The following is a 21,792-nucleotide window of genomic DNA, read 5'->3' as shown; positions in this document are numbered from 1 at the left end:
GGGGGATAAAGGCAGGCTGTATTGAGAGCTCCAGTTATAACCTAAAATATGAAGAAAAAAAAAAGCTAAACATTGCCCAAACTGTTATAAAGTTATGTGGTGTGTGTATACAAGCCCCCTAGGCTATGAGAATTATGTGTACATGTTCAAGTGAATAACCAATGGGCTATGACGTGTATTGTACTTACCTGTCAACGCCAGCATCTACAGTGCTCACCTTAGTTACATAATATATCCAGTAAACAAGCCCATCATGGCAGATAAATCCCCATTTCAGCTGGGGGGTACAGCATCAGCATACAAGGGGATTGGTGAATAAATCCACATTTCACCTGGTAGGCCGGTAACATCTCTGCACTGGAAGATTTACACTGCCTGGCTGAAAACTCTGTCTACCCTCTTTCCTCGTAGAAGGCTCTCTGAGAAGGAAATAGCGTCTCAAGTAGGTTAGAGCAGGGTTCTTCAAACAACGGATGAGACCCATTACTGTGTTGAGACGTGTGTGTGTGTGTTGTATGAGTGTGTGTGTGTGTGGGGTGTGTTATTACCTATTACAACATTTTCAAGTTTGATTACAATCAGGAATAAAGTATGCACACATTTTAGTCACTTTGCAAAAAGTTACAGCTATCTTGTTGTATATTACTTCAGAATTTTTCAGACCAAGCATAAAAATAGGGTCGCAAAAGTATATTGCATCATGGCATTGGGTCTTGGGGAAATAACGTTTGAAGAACCCTGGGTTAGAGAATCCTTTTCTATATCTTGCAGCTCCGCACTTCAAAGTTCACCTCACTCCAAGTAGGTAAAAATTTAACTGAGGGGTTCTCTATGTAAAAAAGATATTTTACCTCAAAATTTTCTCAGTAGCCACATCCATTTGTAAATGGACTTTCAGTCCGGGAATCGGAAGTAAATGTTCATCTGGCATGTGCAGGCATGTTATTTTCTTCCTCAGTTTAAGGTTTAGCAGGAAATCCTGCAAGATTTAAGTGAAATCTCATGACAACATAGGAAAGCCAACTGTGACTTAAGCTGTACTGAAGCGGATTAGCGTTTTTCTTTTCCTCAACATGCAGCTGTCAGTAGCTGAAAGCTAACTATTCACACAGCACTTACTCTTGTGAAATGAACACATTTTGAACTGAAATCTTCCTTTTTTATAGTTATTAATGCAATATTTTCTTGTCAGTTTTTTTAGTTTTGCAATGTCACTTTCAAGTGATTTACCTTATGGGTATTATGTCCCTTTAATGGTCCTTTAAAAGACTGACTAACCATGCTCCTGATCAGCCTTTCAAGGGCAACATGCTTAGTATGGTTCACTGGAATACAAAGTAATAAAGTAAGGATGTATTTATATCATACGGAAAGTCTACATGTTATACTTTGTGAAAGAACAGCTACTCACCCTCTAACTCTGTATACAGAGTTTCCTGATTTCACCTGAATATTCTGTTAATCCTAAGCAACAACGTTCAGTGACATTAGAAGGATCATGGATCTTTTTTTTTTTTTTTTTTTTTTTTTTAAAAAAGGTACAAATAGTAAGAGTGCCTTATTGAATAAATACTTTGTCATACCACATACAATTGTATACATATATAGGATTTATTCTTACATATTTACACTTGGAAATCATTAAAGACAGAGTGATCAGTGCAGCTTGAATTTGCAGCAAACAGGCAGAAGCAAAAACCCGTCTCCACATGGAAAATGGTTTTGATATGCAGTCCTCATTGTAATTGTTTTTTTTTGTAGCAAGCCAGTCATGATTTTAGTCTGAGATGGTGAACAGAGTTACCATTTATCAAAGTATCTCTAAGTCAGATACTTAAATAGGATTATCTTGCAATGCATTAGTCCCTTTCCTTTTTTCGTCCTATTGGTTGTAACGCAGGACAGAGGACACCACATCGCAATAAACGGCAGACATTTACAATGTTTCCCCTCCCAATATAAAGTTCCATCTCAAATAGTTGAAAATTCATCCCCAAGCCTGCGTTTTGCAGTAATGTAACACAAGTTTTCCATCACTCCCAAAGCACTGCAAATAAAAACAAACGTATATCAATAAAGAAAACTAACATTTTACTAACAAACACATTGCAAAAGAATTAACATATCCACATTTAACAGTTTAAAAAGAAAACAATTTGAGAGAGCAATAAAAGTAAAGAGTAGATTGTGATGATAAACCATAAAGTTATTAACGAGAGAGACCATATCTATCTTTATTAATTCATTACTATTTAAATACCGCACCGTATGTCATACCAGGGAATACAAATCTAAACATTCAACTTATTTGTAAAATGATTATGCACGAACATAATGGTACATCTAAGATTCTTCTAGGTTTTATTTGGAATCTTTAGATATGATACATTCTTATCTCCAGTTACAACTTCTCAATGTGTCTTCAAAACTTTTAGGATTTCCTATGCAGGCTACAATATATGATTATTGCTTACTTCATCCTTTTCAATCTTATGTTCTCTTTCCAAAGATTTAAAAAAAGAACATAAAACACCTTTAGATTGTAATGAAAAGACATTTTGCAAAATTGTTTTGCTAATTTAACTCTGAGAAATGGAGGGGGGGGGGGGAATCACACTTCATAATCCTAAACTTGCTACATATCTGCCTCTAACTTATCTCTCTCAGGAACTTTAGTATTCAAAATGATCCAGCAACACAGGGCTAGCTTTTTAAGTGTGGGGCACCCATGGGGTCCTTGAGAGTTCCAAACCAGGGTGCCAGGGGCTTAATTTTAATATGCCAGTGGCTTCCAGTTTGTCAAGCCCTACCCTAAACTTACAAAAATATTTAGCAAAAAAGGAAAAGAAAAAAAAAACATTGAAAAGGTGCCCTCACGATTAAAAAAAAAAAAAAAAATAATAATGGAAAAAAAAATATATATAAGTCCAAATCCGAAGATAGGCGGCACTCCCAAATGAGGTGGTACAGAAGCAGATCCTGAAAAACAGAAGAAGAGGCGCTTCATAGGTTAATAACGTCAAGCAGTGGGGGTGATTACATTGGCAGACAAATGCCCACTCACATATGTAGTAGCAGACACAGTACTATAATCAGCAGACTGAGACCTTTAAAGAGTTGCCTGGCACACTCGCTCACGTTAATGTCACGTTACATTAAATAAAGTGATAGTGACCCATGACATAGTTGCATTGTTAAGCAAGAAAAAGTGCATATTTAAGTATATATAGAAATATGTGAATCAATGTAAATGTAAAAGAAGGGATATAAAATTGATAGTGGTGTGATATGATTACATATCACTCAAAATGGTGAGCCCCAAGGCAGAACATACAGTGATCTGAGATGTCATCGCAGAAAATGCAGCATGTCTGCAGAAAGAACAGGACACATGCAGGAACTGTTATGTGCTTTAACTTTGCAGCACTGCTCCACATTAGGCTGTTCTTTTCAAACAGAGCTGTGCTCTGGCTGCACTGTGTAAATGACCTGCAGAAACATTTTCACTAAAAAAAAATCTCATCGCAGAAAGTGAAAAAAAGTTCTGCCTATGGGATGGTGAGACATAATAAAGGAAAGAAAGGGGCATATTTAAATATATGTTGAGTGATAGTGTGAAAATAGTGGTGGGGAATACATCATTATAAAACATGACTACACATCACATAAGATGTGAAAGAGACTATACTAAGATGTAAGTGTATAAGGAAGTAGAAACTGAAATGAGTACTAGCTTGTATTGTTAGATGTTATAAATTAACAATATTTTATATGAATTCTGATTATATAAGTGATCCTTATCTAGGTCTTGGAGGGATATAAAAAAAGTTTTTACACCCTAGCTATATCTTTATTTAGGTTGCAGAGTAGATATATAAAATTGACTGCAATTTCCTTCAGTTTCCAGTAGATGGGAGTAGAGACTTAAGAATGAAGCCTCTGGAGGCAAAATACATTTAAAAGCTGTTAAAAAAACCACTTCACCATATGTATGATTAAGGGGAGAACCCCAAAACGTTACTGTTCTGTTTTAACTTGTGCTGTGGACCATTGCCTCATTTGACTAGCTATATCCGAGTTTAATATGGACGCACATCTTACATCTTCTGTCATCGCATCTGAAGGATCCTTTACCTATTTAAAAACGAACACAACGTTTTCTTGGTCTAACACGACTGTTTCATCAGGTGTATAAATATACAAATGAATTTCCACGACTTTTAAACACTAAACTCAGTGTCTTCCAACTGTCAGTGCGCATGCGTGAAGGTATGCACGTTCTAATCAAATTCAGCTTGGTCTCTAATAGCTGTTTGTCTTCCCAATCAGAATGAGCTTACTTGTACCAGCCTCCCCATGTCTTTCAAGGCAGTGTGACAACGGCGCTATTCGTCCACATCACTCGCAGGTACACACCCCCATGACGCTATCTCACTCCCTGACAGATTTCAGGAAAGGTTTACCACACGCCAAACTTAAAAAGTGTTATACATTACCAAATTGCTATATCACTAGAGATTGACTTTCTCGCTGTGGATCAGTTAGATAGCGATCTGGCCTGTATAGTGACAGGCATCTCCGGGGCTTCATGTTTTGTGTGTTGACGTCACCCGCAATGATGTGATGACGTCACCGCACAACTTTATTAACAAAATACAACAAGTATAGGGAAAGGGGGCATGCTGCTTAAAAGCCTGTATTTTGGGCATCTACGCCTAACCTTTCCAACGGTATAAGTCTTGGGGATATGGGGAAAAATAAATAAATTAAAAAAAAACACAAATCAGCTTAGCACCCAGGTGGGAAAGTGCTTAGCACTCAAAGGGTTAATAAACTGATTCCAGTTTATCCATGCTCTGTGTTTACCCTCCATACTTTCACGCTCCGTTGCTTGCTGCCGGTTGATTGGTGGACAGTTTGCCATTGGTGGATGCCTATCACGTGACTGCCAGCCGGATATCGTGAGCGAGTCTGATGAGCGACTTTGAGGTCACGGTCTACTGATTATAGCACTGTGTGTGCTACTACATATGTGAGTGGGTATTTGTCTGTCAATGTAATCACCCCCACTGCTTGACATTATTACCCTATCAGGCACCTCTTCTTCTGTCTTTCAGGATCTGCTACTTTACAAAAATATTGTAGCTCGTGTATTAAAGTGATGGTAAATCCAAGTGCATAACAAATGCTAGGATTTACCATCACTAAAAATAATCAGTTTCAGTCATTGTTTACTAAATAAAAGTTGTCAAACTCACCCTTTGTGTGCTGCAAGTATATCGCTAACTCAGCGCCTCCAGCCACCCACGGCACAGCACTCTTCTTCAAAATTCACCGTTTCCACCTCTTTGGAGAAGAGTCCTGTGCTGTTTAACACCGTTTATTTAGTAAACGATGAATGAAAACATAAATTATGCTTACCTGATCATTTTCTTTTCTACAGATGGAAAGAGTCCACAGCTGCATTCATTACTTTTGGGAATTCAGAACCTGGCCACCAGGAAGAGGCAGAGACACCCCAGCCAAAAGCTTAAATACTCCTCCCACAGTCATTCTGCTGAGGAACAAAATACAGTAGAAGAAATATCAGGGTGAAAAAGGTGCCAGAAGAACAAAAATTAAGGCCGCCCCACATAAAAACACGGGCGGGGAGCTGTGGACTCTTTCCATCTGAAGAAAAGAAAAATGATCAGGTAAGCATAATTTATGTTTTTCTTCATAACTGGAAAAAGTCCACAGCTGCATTCATTACTTTTGGGAAAACAATACCCAAGATATAGAGGACACAATGCTAAAACGGGAGGGTACAAAAAGGCAGCCCACTCTGAGGGCACCAGGCCTGAAACCACAACCCAACAAAAATCCTGCTTCATCCGAAGCCAAGAAAACAATGGAAAAGGAAAAAGGCCCCAAGGACACTGACCCGCAGATAGTCCACAACCTTTCAAGAGACTGCAGAAACAGACTCAACTGAGCCAACACTCCTCCAGGAGACACCATTGCCCAAATGTTGGTCCCCAACCACACACCCTTACAGAGAAAGGGGAATGACAACCGAAAACTCCCAAAAGGGAGAGGATATGGGAGGAACAACCAAGGATTCCCGGAAGACCCTAAACAGGGTGCAATAAGATCCAAATGGAAAACGCCAAAAGCAAGCCAAGCTCATAGGGACCCTAAGGGGTCCTGAACAAGGAAAGGCAATGCCCAGACCCCAAACTGTACAGAACCATAAGGTTGAAACCGGGAATCAGAACAGAGAAGAAAACCTCTCCGAAAAAACAGAGCAACCGCCCCAAAACGACTGAAACCGGAGTCCCAAGTCACCAGGAACTCAGAATATCGAAATATTCCCAACCAACACGTGCATCAAACCCAGAGAAGAAACCTCTGAATACCACACGCTGCAGTCATACCAGGATGACTTTGAAAGAAAATACTTGCAGACAAGTAAAAAGCAGCCGAAGATAGGTAACCAACACCAACCGACAGACTGCTAACATCCACTAAGTAGTAGGTACAAGGCCAAAACACGTATCAAGAACAACGAGGAGCCCAGAACCTCAAAGAGGCTCTCCGTACCTCCACGATCCGAGGATAAACAACATATCTCAGATCCTATTCCAACACTGGACCAGCCCAAGCAACCTACTGGTCTGGAAGACAGGGGAACAGAAAGGACCCCAATCACTAGCCCCCAGATAAAAGGGCAGAATGGGATGGCCTCAGACCCCCAAACAGAGCTCGGGCGCCTTCTAAAAGCACCTACAAACAGGTACTCCCAAGGAGGACCCCATAGAGATGGGCAGAAAAAGACAAGCCCTATGATATCTAGCCCGACACTCTATGGCAGTCTCAACACAGCACCTACAACAGGTACTACCAAGGAGAACCTCATAAAGATAGGCGTAACTATGAGATCTAACATGGAGTGCAAAACCAAAAAATGGAACAGAACAATCCCAGAAAGTGGACCACTCTCTTTACAGGATAAACCACCTGTTCCAACCACCTGCCCACAGGACAGGACAACCATCCTCCAGAGAGAGGAAAACCTTACCTCTTTAAGAAAGGCAAAACAACCCCCCCCCCCCCCCACAAGGGAAGGGCACAGATAAAGAACAGCACACACGCTCACAAGGCCAAAGCCATAATCTGAGCCGAATTAAAAACATCCAGGTCGCCAGTGATGACTATGAAAGGGAACTCCCCAAAAGGGAAGCACATAACGGTCAAGAACAAGGCAGGCCATGAGGAGCCTAAGCACATAGAACTCCTGGCCAAGCTGCTAGTAGCTCAACTAGCAAGACCATAAGATAGTCTATGTTCCCTGGAGAACTAGAGCTCCCGAACCAGACAGATCATAAAATTCCGGAAGGAATGCCAGATAAGGTACCCGCAGCGGGATCCAGGTAGTGAAACCACGGAGCTAACCATTAATCAGACAAGCCAGCTAAGGCCCAGAAAGATCCAGAAAAACTAAAAGCAGTCAGGAATGTGGAACTGGAGAGTCAAAAACGTGACCACGCCCGGTCACAAGGTAAGCCGTACAGTCCAAAAAAAGCACACCCGACTGCAAAGGTCGCGTCACTTTCAAGGCCGTTATGTTCCACAAGGCCATGAGCCTAAATAACACTACATATAAGCAGGTCTAATTACATAAACATGATTAAAAAAAACCCTGTTCTATACAAGTACAATCATGATGAAAATAAAATGAAACAATCTTACCGGAATATACGCCGTGGAACAGGAACACGGCCCTTCAAGTGTGACAGGTTGTAGCATCGCTTCTCTAACATGGACTTGAGAGAAGAATGCAGGCAGCGAAACTAGTCAACGTAGATTGCTTATGGAGCTGTTAAAAATGACTCGGGATGGTTTTGCAGAAAGACTCTCCCTGCATCGCCGGACTCTTAACTTTCATCCAAGCTCTCACTGAGAGGCTGACAGGACTACTTAAAACTCCAGTCCCATGTCGAAGAGTACTATCCTCCATAAGAGACTAATCATACATTTCTGACACTTCTCTGCCAACCTCCTGGGACGAAAGGCAAAGAATGACTGGGGGATGAGGGGAGTGGGAGGAGTATTTAAGCCTTTGGCTGGGGTGTCTTTGCCTCCTCCTGGTGGCCAGGTTCTGAATTTCCCAAAAGTAATGAATGCAGATGTGGACTATCTCCATTTATGAAGAAAACTAATGTTTATTTTTAGTGATGGTAAATCCAAGCGTATAACAAATGCTAGGATTAACTATCAATTTAAGGACAAACAAGCATTCAGTGATTATCATAAAGTTGCTTCTTAACATCTTTAATGTGTGTGTGATGGACAAACAGAATTCTTCCCTGTGTAAGTACAATACATGGTTAGTATTCCTCATGCTATGGTTTCCCTCCTATGCATGCGGCTCTCTACAAAAGCCCTTCTCTTATTTAAACCTCTTACTGGTGCCAGTAGTCAAGTTCTATATCTCGAGTATTCTCACTTCCCATGACAGTAGCAGTGTACATTCACAGATCAAGGATATACCCAGTTTCTTGACCGGTTAGTGTAAACAATAAAGAGTGGGAGCTATTAGCTTTTGCAATGGCTGCATTTAGTATATTATTCATATATTATTGGCCTATATATCTATATATACACACACAGGTATAAAACCCTTTATCCTAACCCAAGAACTCTTATAGTTTGGATTTCAAAATATTTATATATTTGCATCTGTAGAAGGGGACCAAGAATAAACAACATCACATCATTAAGGCAATATTTATATGTCATAATAGAGCTTACAAATGCAACCTAAAGGTAGCTTTAGAGACAATGTAATACTTTTGTATACATGTTATCAGAAAGATAGTACAGTATTGTAATCAGAAGGTTAATGGATATTGTTTTAAATAAATATAGAATAGCATTTGTATTTTAGAACACAAAAATAAGAGGTAGAGAAGATTGTGACATACTGTTGGGGAAAAGAGATCGTTTTTAATAATTTTATTTTAAAAAAAAATGTATAAATGAAAGTCTTGATTTTGGAATTCGGGATTTGGGTATTTGTACGTACGCGTATGTGTATATTTTAACCCCGGACTAGTAAACTAGTGATATTTTTCCACACACATTATCCATATTAAAATAATGGAATTCTGTCACTCTATTGTGTGTGCCAACACAGAGCACAAGATAGTTCGGTGAAAAAGCCAGCTGATCTGCGGATGTTTAAACACTTTCTGTAACAGGGTGCAAGAATAGGTGAGCTCCAAGAGAGCTGCAGGCACATTAGGAAAAACAATAGCATGGTAAGTTGTGTCCAGCAGCTTGATGTCCATTAAAAGATTTTATTTTAACTTTCATGTTCCTTTAAAGATTCAGATAAAACATTCAGGTTTTAAGAGACTTTTCAGTTGACTTCTATTATCAAATTTACTTTGTTTTCATTGTATCTTTTATTGAATGGCATACCTAGGTAGGCACAAGAGCAGCAAAGCACTACTGGGAGCTAGCTGCTGATTGGTAGCTGTACATATAAGCTCAATGTTATTGGCCACCAGATGTGCTCAGTTAGTTCCCAATAGTGAATTGCTGCTCCTTCAAAGGATTTAAAAATTTGATTTAAAAAAAGAAAAAAAAACACAAAAGTTGGAAAGTTGTTCTGATCTATCTGAATCATGAAAGAAAAATGTCATGTCTCTTTATTTACAGTTATAAAATCATCACTGGAGTGTGCAACCAATAACTGTAGAGCTGATCATTTTCAGAATTAAAGGAATATTTAAACATTTTAAATTCCTGCTATCTGAAAGTGTATAATGTGGTTAAGTACATCAAAGTCTAAACAGATGAGAATCTCGCATGTTCAACTCACACTAAAAGCAATTACAATATATATATTTTTTGTTTAGTATAAATACAATAAGACTAGCAGCTCATAGAGCAAAACTGGTTGCAACAAACCACGCTGCATTTAAAGGGATAGGAAAGTTAAAAGTAAACTTGTATGATTCAGATAGAGCATGTACTTTTAAGACACTTTTAAATTCACTTCTATTTTCAAATATGCTTTGTTCTCTTAGTATCCCTTGTTAAAAATGAATACGCACTTATCATACACTAGTGGGAGCTGCTGCTAATTGGTGCCTGCACACAGGTGTCTCTTGTGATTGGCTAATTTGATGTGTTCAGCTAGCTGTCAGTAGTGCAATGCTGTTCCTTCAGCAATGGATAACAAGAGAATGAAGCAAATCTGATAATAGAAGTAAATAGGAAAGTTGTTTAAAATTGCATGTTGTATCTGAATCATAAAAGAAAATTTGAGGGTTTACAATCCCTTTAAGAGCAAATGTGCAATGGGTAGAACCCTCAAATATCAGCTTTCTAGTACAAAAGAGCTGAAAGCGGGAATTCAGTTTGAGTAAAAACAAACTCTGGCTTGAATAAAAGTTTTTTTTCTTGACATTTAATTAAAACATGTTTAAAGGGACATTCCCGTCTAAATTTAAATACACAGATGAATTACATCTTTGAATAGAAACATATTTACAATATACCTGTATTGGCAAAAAATTATGCTAGTGAAGGTCATCACTGTTTAGTGTTAACATTCTTCTCTGCATGTGCATGTAAAGCATAGCTAGATAATCTGAGTGCACCAGCATGTTAAATATTGCAGCTGCTCAGAGCGCCAGTGGGGCTTCCATCATGCCAGAATGGCACAAGCAACTTAAGCTCTCCGAGCAAGTGTTGTGCTTAAAATGCTGGTGCACGGTGCATACTTAAAAGGGACAGTCAACACCAGAATTTTTGTTGTTTAAAAATACAGATAATAACTTTATTACCCATTCCCCAGTTTTGCATAACCAACACCGTTATAATACACGTTTTAACCTCCGTGATTACCTTGTATCTAAGCATCTGCAAACAACCCCCTTATTTCAGTTCTTTTGACAGACTTGTATTTCAGCCAATCAGTGCCGACTCCTAGGTAACACCACGTGCGTGAGCTCAATGTTATCTATATGGCACACATGAACTAACGCCCTCTAGTTGTGAAAAACTGTCAAAATGTATTCAGATTAGAGGTGGCCTTAAAGGTCTAACACATTAGCATATGAGCATACCTAGGTTTAGCTTTCAACTAAGAATACCAAGAGAACAAAGCAAAACTGGTGATAAAAGTATATTGGAAAGTTGTTTAAAATTACATACCCTATTTAAATCATGAAAGTTTATTGTGGACTCGACTGTCCCTTTAAATACACTTTTGAAACAGCTACAGTTTTATTATAATTTTTGCTAACACATGTACGTTATAAAAATGTTTCTATTGAAGATAGAAATGCATCCACTTGGATTCCATTTTGGCTGAAATGTCCCTTTAAATAATGATCTAGGACAGTGATGGCGAACCTTGGTACTCCAGATGTTTCAGAACTACATTTCCCATGATGCTCGACTGGACTTCAGAGTGCCTAAGCATCATGGCAAATGTAGTTCTGAAACATCTGGAGTGACAAGGTTCACCATCACTGTTCTAGGATAATCTATTTTCTTAAGACGCATCACATTAGCTTTTCGGGGTGGGAAAAAAAAAAAAGACTGTTAGAATACGTAAAGTTTTCACAGCAGACAACTCTACCTCATACAATGTCCCAACTTCCTGGTCAGGTGATGGAGCAAACGACTGATTAACATAGATAAACTGTAAAATAAAAACAAAAAATATTAAAAAGTAGATAGGCTATATATAAATAAATAAATCAAACATGTATGCTATATAGTGTAGTCCTGAGGGAGATCAAATCATACATTTTTGTAGTGATAAACAAGATGGATTGAGCTGAATAGAAAACCCAAATCTAAGATGTTCAGATGTTCTTGCTTTCAACTTTAAAAAAAATAATATTTTTAAATTTAATTTTAGAACATATCATAGCTCATTAACTTAAAGTGACATGAAACCCAAATATTTTCTTTCAGGATTCAGATAAAGAATACAATTCAACTTTCTAATTTACTTCTATTATCTAATTTGTTTCATTCTCTTGGTATCATTTGCTGAAGTAGCAGCAATGCACTAATGGTTTCTAACTAAACTCGTGGGTAAGCCAATCACAATCAAAATATATATATATATATATATATATATATATATTATATCTACCAATCAACAGCTAGAACCTAGGTTCTCTGCTGCTCCTGAGCTTTCCTAGATAAAGCTTTCAGCAAAGCATAACAAGAGAAGGGAGCAAATTAAATAGTAGAAGTAAATTGGAAAGTTGTTTAAAATTGTATTCTCTATCTGAATCATGACAGAAAATGTTTGGGTTTGATGTCCCTTTAATTCCAAGGTCCGGCTAAATGAAATACTATAATTAAAAAGAAACAGTAAACACCTTGTAATTATAGGATATTTCTGTTGTATTGCTATAGAACAACATATCAGCAAAGTCTTAAGGTTTTCAAAACACATTCACATCCTTTTTACTGCATTTTTTTAGCAATAGCAAAATCCCACCCATCATTTGCCTTATTTGGCGGTCAGGAGCCATTCTGGGCTTTTGTCGGTAGACTAAAGGGCGAGCCGTAGCTATTATTTTATAGTATAGAGCGCATGGTTTTACAGTTATCAGTTACAGCCAATTAGGGACAGATATATAGCAGAAAAAGCCTAAGTCAGTAGGGTGCAGTTTAAATTCTGGGAATTAGTAAGTAGTCCATTTTCAGAGCTAAAATTACATAAAATGGGGGAAAATAAATAAGTAAATTGCATAGTTGTTTCATTATACATAACTAAACATGTAATATCTCAGTGTTTACTGTAACTTTAAATAATCTAGTTAAACATCAATAAGACTAAATGCTTATTAACATTCAATGTATTAAATGAAAATCTCACACAATTACAAACTATATTCAAAAAACATAATTTATGCTTACCTGATAAATTTATTTATCTTGTAGTGTATCCAGTCCACGGATCATCCATTACTTGTGGGATATTCTCCTTCCCAACAGGAAGTTGCAAGAGGATCACCCACAGCAGATCTGCTATATAGCTCCTCCCCTAACTGCCATATCCAGTCATTCGACCGAAACAAGCCGAGAAAGGAGAAACCATAGGGTGTAGTGGTGACTGTAGTTTAAATTAAAATTTAGACCTGCCTTAAAAAGGACAGGGCGGGCCGTGGACTGGATACACCACAAGAGAAATAAATTTATCAGGTAAGCATAAATTATGTTTTCTCTTGTAAGGTGTATCCAGTCCACGGATCATCCATTACTTGTGGGATACCAATACCAAAGCTAAAGTACACGGATGAAGGGACGGACAAGGCAGGCTTAAATGGAAGGAACCACTGCCTGTAGAACCTTTCTCCCAAAAATAGCCTCCGAAGAAGCAAAAGTATCAAATTTGTAAAATTTTGAAAAGGTATGAAGCGAAGACCAAGTCGCCGCCTTGCAAATCTGTTCAACAGAAGCCTCATTTTTAAAGGCCCAGGTGGAAGCCACAGCTCTAGTAGAATGAGCTGTAATCCTTTCAGGGGGCTGCTGTCCAGCAGTCTCATAGGCTAAGCGTATTACGCTCCGAAGCCAAAAAGAAAGAGAGGTTGCCGAAGTTTTTTGACCTCTCCTCTGTCCAGAGTAAACAACAAACAGTGTAGATGTTTGGCGAAAATCTTTAGTAGCTTGTAAGTAAAACTTTAAAGCACGGACCACGTCCAGATTATGTAAAAGGCGTTCCTTCTTTGAAGAAGGATTAGGACATAATGATGGAACAACAATCTCCTGGTCTGAGAAATTAGCATATGAACATCCAAGGTTAAGCTTTCAACTAAGAATACCAAGAGAACAAAGCAAAATTGGTGATAAAAGTAAATTGGAAAATTGTTTAAAATTACATGCTCTATCTGAATCATGAAAGTTTATTTTGGCCTAGACTGTCCCTTTAAGTATATAACTGACCTTTTCCCAAAGAGTTAATACCCTGCTTGAGAAGATGAGTACTGCACTGCAGAGAAGTTACATTTAAATTGATAAATTTAAAATGAGACATATTTTAGTTTTTGTTCTTTTAAAAAATGCCTTAAACTGTATTTAGTGTTAAATGGTGTATGTGACTATGTCCCCAGGATATGTAAAACATTTGTACATGATCTTGCTAATAGTCTGTGGGATATGAAGGTGCATGCATGGTACTTACCTATCAGCACCTTTGTCTACTGTGATCAGATTGGCTGCAAAAGACTGCTTCCAGTAGACAGGACCATCGGAAGCTCCACTAGGCAGAACATGCTGCGAAATGCAGCATGTCTGCAGAAAAATGTACCGATGCCAGTTAAATCAAATTTGTGCCTGCACTTTCCATTTCTACATGTAGGTGTCACTGTTCCGTTGTAGCTCAATGTAAATATTTACAGAGTTCAGCCCTCTTCCTGAACTCCAGTGGGGTGCAGGGTGACCCAAGCAGAGGAGGTAAGGCAGGGCTTTACTAATTTCTTCTAAATCTAGGAGCCAACTAAAAGGGAGCCAGATTTTTTTTTTTTCATTACTGTGTGTATGAATACATCACAGAGGCTAAAGCTTTCAAAAATAACTTAAAGTGATGGTAAATCCTAGTGTTTGTGAGCTAGGATTTACCATTGGAACAAATAAAGGGGACTTTCATTCATGAAGTATAAAATACTTCATGATGAAAGCTCTTTATTTGTTCCAAGCGATCGCCGTTCTGAGAATGCTAAGGCAGCCCACCGGCAGATCGCTATTTTCTCTATTGGGCTGAGAGGTGACGTTATAGCAGTGCAGTAAAATCCGGCTTGGCGCCGCAACTGCAGTCCTCTCTGGTAGTCAGGTGTTAATAGAAGCAGTATAAGTGTCTAATTTAAAATTCAATTTCAAAATCACCTACGGAAAAAATTTCTACCTTTGGGAGGGAGTGCCAAGGATCTGTTAAGTTATAACAAGGTGCAGCCTAATATATTCATTGCCTTGCTGAACTTTATCCCCCCTCTGCCATGCTTGTAGGTACTCTAAGGAGGAACCGCTGTCAAACGAAGTGAAGATCAGCACTTCAAGTTTAACCATCACACCTTGCTGAAGGCAAAATATTGACTGAGGAATCATGGAAAAGTGGGGAGGATTAAAAGCTGTTATGTTGGATGTTTTGCCTACTCCTAGTGAACTATATTTTAACCCCTTAATGCCCTCAGGATGCTATATGCCGTCCTAAATGCACTGGGCTTTAACGCCCTTAGGACGGCATAGAACATCCTAGCCTTTTGGGTGTACTAAAGCCAAAGGCGCTTCCCAAATGAGATCGCAGGCTGGAGGGCGTGCCTAGCATCATAGGCACACCCCTCAGACACAATCCCATCATTGAAGTCAAGCGTTCGCATGAACGATTGCGTGATTTCACTTTTTAAACTTATTTGTTTACATCAGAACTTTGCTCCGATGTAGACATATAAGTTTTGGCCGTTAAGGGGTTAAATACCACGTGTGATGGCTTGTGGACCAACACAATCTTATGAAAGAAAATATTTGGTCCAAATGTTGTCAATGGATTTCCATAGTGATACATATTACAAATACTGAACCACTTAAAATTATTCACACTGATTTACTGCATATCTGCAAAATAATTTTGAGTTTTCAACAATCCTAATACAAATATTACCATTATACACAAAGCCTACTTTATTTGCTTTAGTCTATTACAACAGAATCGTAGATTATAGCAGCAGCCATTACACAAATTCACAGACTTCTCTATAAAAGTTGTTTCACCTACAAGCACCGTTCTGAGAGTAAATAAAAACTGGAAGCTTCTCACAAAGCAAGCTGAAAACTGATCAGCCCCTCCCACGTAACCACCTGTCCTGCAGTGTGCATAAAACATGATATCTTGTGGACAGCAATCTTATTCTGTGGTTGCCAAAAAGATCTGCAATACATGCAAATAAACTGCAGTCCTTTCTGGTAGACAAAAATTGAAATTGTGCTCCTCATGCTACATTATTGTAGGGAATCTAGCCACTATACAAATACTTTTTCCCTTGAGTCTAAAGTGTCAGCCCACATTAAAAAGTAGGATTGCCAAAATTGGGAAAGTTGAAATTTTGGTTTCCACAGTAAATGCCAAAAAATACAGTTGTCAGATCTGCACCTCTCCTTAGTAGAGTCAAACCTCTTTCTGGGGCGCAAGGCTAAATTGTGATAATGAGTTGACATAACATTTCCATATTTAAACAGAAGATACTGAGCGCATTAAACCACAAGTTTTTTGCTCATCTGATAGAACACCCTCAGTCAACATGGCTATGTTAACAGTTGCCTTATGTAATCCTTAATAACTTGCCAAAACTAAAGATGACCGTTGTTCTATCAGATTACCAAACATACTCTGATATGTTTGCTAATCTGATAGAACAAGGGCAAATATTGCCATCCATTTCCTCAATACTGTGGATGAACAGAAGACATGTTGACACTATGTTCTATACAAACTACAGCTCTGTGCATGTATGCGCTTTAAAAGTGGCAAAGAATCTGATGGGCAGATAGTAATTTGTGACGTGCTGGGATTGGAATGCGATGAGGCAGAGGAGCGCATGCACAGTGACTATTTGCGGTCAGCTGAAGGAACATCACTTCTGTTTGCTGATCTGACTGTTGCTAATCTGATAGAACACATACCCCTGAGTAATGACTAAAGAGCCATGAAACCAGAAAGTTCTCTTTCATCATTCAGATAGAACATATAATTTTAAACAACCTTAACAATCTACTTCTATTATCAAATTTGTTTAATTCTCTTGGTTTCATTTGTTAAAGGAGAGGTAATTTAAAGGGATATAAAAAAAATGCTTTCATGATTCAAATAGAGCATGCAACTTTACCAAACTTTCTAATTTACTCCTATTAATTTTTATTAATTCTCTTGGAGCCAGAACCTGGGTAGTGAATGGTGGCTAAATGTAAATTGGCTAAAAATTGATAATAGGAGTAAATTAGAAAGTTGCATGCTCTATCTGAATCATGAAAGAAAAAATGTGAGTTTCATATCCCATTAACACATAGGATAAGTCAATGACAAGAGGCATTATGTGGGGCCACCAATCAGCAGCTAGCTCCCAGTCGTACATTGCTGCTCCTGAGCCTACCTAGATGGTATGCATTTCAATAAATGAACCCAAGAGAACAAAGATAATTAATGAAGAGAAGTAAAACTATTTTTTAAAATTACATACTTTACCTGAAATATTAATAGGGCTGCAACAACTAATCGGTAAGATTAATCATAAAAATAGTTGTCACAGTATCTCATTATCAATTAAGTGGTCAGCGATTAGTTGGTTAATTGCACAGCACCAGCTGCTTCAAACGGATGAACTCCTGCAAAAAATGTTACGTATTATTTTTATCCGATTAATCGGATAGAAAAAAGATTAAAAAAATTAAATAATTTTTTTTTGCACATTCTTAGTTGCAGTAGTTCATCAGATCAAAGCAGCTGGTGCTGTGTAACTGACCAACTAATCACAGGCCACCTAATTGATAATTAGATTTGTTGACAACTATTTTTATGATCAAACTTACCGATTAGTTGTTGCAGCCCTAAATATTAACATTTCATTTTTACTTTATGGTCATTTTAAAAAGGGCAAATTTTAAACATACGGCTAAGAAAAGAAAATACAATTATCCCATCTTCTGTTTTTTTAGGATATCTGGGTTAAAAATTATTTGCATCAGCTTTATGTAATTTTAAAAAGACTGGTCGATTTCATTAATACTCTTAAACTCCAAAAGTGGCATTGAGACATATGTGCTTTAACATTAAAAGTACTAGTAATATAATTTGAAAAAGTAATGAAAAAAAAAAAATATTCATACCAACTGCTCTGCTAATTCCATCTTAAGATACTTTTTGATAAAGTCCATTAGCCCCTTGACAGTACGCGTTCTTTCCATAGTCCACTTTTTATTCTTCAAGATTGGAGTATCTCCCACAGCCTTCAGCAGCACGTCAACTAAAAGAAATACAATTATTTTAAAAGGGATACTAAACCCAACATTTTTCTTTCATGATTCAGATAGACCATGCAATTTTAGAGGGATAGTAACCGCACATTTTTTATTTCATGATTCAGATAGACCATGCAATTTTAGAGGGATAGTAACCGCACATTTTTTATTTCATGATTCAGATAGACCATGCAATTTTAGAGGGATAGTAACCGCACATTTTTTATTTCATGATTCAGATAGACCATGCAATTTTAGAGGGATAGTAACCGCACATTTTTTATTTCATGATTCAGATAGAGCATGCAATTTTAGAGGGATAGTAACCGCACATTTTTTATTTCATGATTCAGATAGAGCATGCAATTTTAAGCAACTTTCGAATTTACTCCTATTTTTTGTTAAGTACCCTAGATAGGGCTTGCTGATTGGTGCCTGCATTTAGCCATCAAATCAGCAAGCGCAACCCAGGTTTTCAACCTAAAATGGGCCAACTCCAAAGCTTTTATTCCTGCTTTTTAAAATAAAGATAGCAAGAGAACGAAGAAAAATTGATAATAGAAGTAAATTAGAAAGCTGCTTAAAATTGCATGCTATATCTGAATCATAAAAGAAAAATAAATTGGGTTTAGTGTCCTTTTAAGCAACTTTCTAATTTACTCCTATCAATTTTTCTTCGTTCTCTTGCTATCTTTATTTAAAAAGCAGGAATTTAAAAGCTTAGGAGCCAGCCCATTTTGGGTTCCGCACACTGGATAGCGCTTGCTTATTGGTAGCTATATTTAGCAAACCAATAAGCAAGAATAACCCAGGTTCTCAACCAAAAATGGTCTGGCTCCTAAGCTTTACATTCCTGCTTTTTAAATAAAGAAAACAAGAGAATGAAGACAAATTGATAATAGGAGTAAACTAGAAAGTTGCTTAAAATTACTGCTCTATCTAAATTATTGAAGAAAAAATGTGGGTTTAGTGTCCCTTTGAACACATTCATTTGTAAACATCTATATAAAAAACACTACATAAATGACTGTTAGAGGTGTGCATAGAAAAAGAAATTCAAAATATTCTCTTGCTATCTTTGTTTAAAAGCAGGAATTAAAAGCTTAGGAGCCGGTCCATTTTAGGTTCAGCACCCTGATGCACAAGCATCTGTTTTGTATTGGTTATTGATTTGTGTACGTTATGACTCATATGCCCTTATCCATTGTGCTCTGAATTTACACTTTATTTCTTCACTCCAACTGAATATGAATGATATTTAACTATTTTAATACTGATATGTAAAACATTGATGTTTACTATTGTGTACTTCCCTGTTATGCTGGTATCCATGGATACTGTTAATTATGTCACTTTCTGGGGGTCAGCGATTAGTTGGTCAGTTGCACGGCACCAGCTGCTTTAATCTGATGATATACTGCAACTAAGATTGTGCAAAAATTGAATTTATTTTTTTAATCTTTTTTTCTATCCGATTAAGCGGACAATATTCATCCGATTAATCAGATAGAAAAAATAAATAAAGAAAAATATATGTGCACAATACCATGTGCAGGAGTTCATCAGATTGAAGCAGCTGGTGCTGTGCAATTAACGAACTAATCGCTGACCACCTAATTAATAATGAGATTCTTTGACAACTATTTTTATAATCAATCTTACCGATTAGTTGTTGCAGCCCTAATTTAAACATTGTTTTGTTCACTTTGTTTGGTCTGAAGAAGGGGGCAGTTGACTCCCCCGAAACGTCACTTTTCACAATAAATTATTGTTTGTTGAAAGTCCAGTGAGTGCGGTTCTAGAACTTGGATGGAGATATATATATATAGTTTGTTTTTATTTATATATTTTCTGCAGTGTAGGATCCCCCTTACCCCCCAACCTCCCTGCCCCCCCCCAAACAGCTAACCCTCCCCCCTCTACCTATTAGCAGCCATCTTGGGTACTGGCAGCTGTCTGCCAGTACCCAATATGACCTAAGTTTTCTTTATTTCACCCACAAAAAAAAATTCCGTTAGTGTAGCTGCCCCCCCTCAATACCATACCCCCTCCCCCCCGATACAATTTCCCTCAACTGATCCCCCTCACTGATGTAGTTTTTTCTTTTTGTCCCCCTTGCCTGTAGCGTGGCATAGCGGTCCCACCCAGGGAAAGTCACTGGTCCTTAAGGGCATAACGACCATCGTATGGGGTAACATCAAGTGATGTGAAAAACACATACCGAGAGTACTGGTCATTAAGGGGTTAATTAATAAGTTGTAATGAAAATGCGCTAAATTTTACTTTTTAATACAGGTATAAAATTAAAATGTCCTGCGATCACCACCCACTTCAAAAGTCAATTTTTCTGCGAGCTAACGGTTTGAATTGTTCTATCAGCACTATTCTCTTCGGGCACCTTTTGTTATAGCTAGAACACTAATTGGAAAACAATTCAAACAGTTAAACTTGGTGGTAAAGTTTACTTTTTGAAAATATAAAACTTTGCCATGCTGAAATGTACAAAAATAATATTCCATTGGTAAATAATGCCAAAGAAATTAGCAAATTAATGGTACCAAATTTATATGTACCAAGGACAGTTTGCTACAGTAAAACAAACTATGTCAGATTTAATTTTTTCCATAGGATATATAACCTACATGTACATTAATATGTTTTCTCTGCAAATTACTGCAGGTGCAGTTAGTAAAGATGTTAATTTAAAAATAGATATCTGGCATTTTGTTTTAGTTCATAGATCCAGTCTCAATATGTCAAGATATGGGGTACATGCATACTTTTAAATCATATAGAACCATATGTGTTCAGGGGATATGCAATTCTGTTGTGAAAAAACTCGAGAAATACCTATTTAAAACACTCACACATTTTTTAACTCCATGATATGTAAACATTCTGTTTAGGTGAAAATTGTATTTAATTAATAACTATACACACACAATACATATAATACAAAAAAAAATACACAAAATGCATTCACAATATATTAGGTTATAGCAGATAAACAGAATAAATTCATAGTTACACGCAATATATATATATATATATATATATATATATATATATATATACACACACATATACATAGTTCCTATGACAATTAAACATTCCAGACAACAATTTTCTTGCAAGGATGACAACATGACTAAGGGCCTCCGTTGGGGGTGCTTGAAAGGGAGAAATGTTTATGCGTCTCACTTTTCCGCTTGGTCTCACAGACCGGCTCCTCTGTAACCGGGGATACCATAGGTCCAGGTACAGGCTCCGGAGTTGCGTCTGAAGTAGCATCGTTTTCTTCCTTGACAGGCGACACTGCAGTTTTCTCTTCGCCTTCCTCCATTGTTAGTACTGGAAAACAATCATATAGCTGACTAAGTCCGGGCGGAAACGCGTCACCGGGTTACAAAGGTGTGAGCGACGTGAGAATTTAACATTTTGAACTGTGTTATGTGCAATGGCTACCGCGTTAAAAGGAAAATATTGTCCTGGAAATGCTGTTATTTAGGGACGGTGCTGCTTTACCCAATGGGGCGCTACTAGTTTGAAATAAAGTGCCGAATAAAGACTTAAAGGGCTATGATATTTAAAAAAAATGCTTGAATCCGTTACAGTATGTAATTTTACAAGTATCGACCCTGCTCTACTGTGTGTTTATGCTCCTCAGAGGGATTAAACACAGTACAAGTGTGCAAAACCCAGCGCTGATCCAATCAGCAACACTAAGAACCATCAGTGCGCTGCGAGAAGCGGCTCTTCTACTCT

The 21,792-nt window shown here is 37.6% G+C and overlaps 1 protein-coding gene across 1 annotated transcript; it reads right to left on the bottom strand.

Moving 5' to 3' along the window:
- Nucleotides 1-1,592: 1,592 nt before the first annotated feature.
- On the bottom strand, nucleotides 1,593-21,401 carry ATG12 (autophagy related 12). Its single transcript, XM_053690632.1, has 4 exons — nucleotides 21,229-21,401; nucleotides 17,896-18,032; nucleotides 11,639-11,701; nucleotides 1,593-2,047 (listed from the first exon to the last, which is right to left on the bottom strand). Exons 1-4 carry the CDS (start codon nucleotides 21,368-21,370, stop codon nucleotides 1,988-1,990), a joined length of 402 nt encoding a protein of 133 aa, XP_053546607.1. The 5' UTR covers nucleotides 21,371-21,401; the 3' UTR covers nucleotides 1,593-1,987.
- Between the last annotated feature and the right edge of the window lie 391 nt (nucleotides 21,402-21,792).

Source organism: Bombina bombina, chromosome 8 (assembly GCF_027579735.1).
Source record: "Bombina bombina isolate aBomBom1 chromosome 8, aBomBom1.pri, whole genome shotgun sequence".
In the NCBI taxonomy this organism is placed as follows: Eukaryota; Metazoa; Chordata; class Amphibia; order Anura; family Bombinatoridae; genus Bombina; species Bombina bombina.
The sequence above is the reverse complement of the archived record's forward strand: the minus strand, read 5'-3'. Positions and strand labels throughout refer to the sequence as shown.

Coding starts and splice junctions, on each gene's coding strand:
- ATG12 (XM_053690632.1), bottom strand. CDS start 21,370: ATGGAGGAAGGCGAAGAGAAAACTGCAGTGTCGCCTGTCAAGGAAGAA. Junction 18,033..21,228: donor CTGTGAGACCAAGCGGAAAA/GTGAGACGCATA, acceptor TATTTCTTTTAG/TTGACGTGCTGCTGAAGGCT. Junction 2,048..11,638: donor AAGTTGGGACATTGTATGAG/GTAGAGTTGTCT, acceptor TTTTATTTGCAG/TGCTTTGGGAGTGATGGAAA.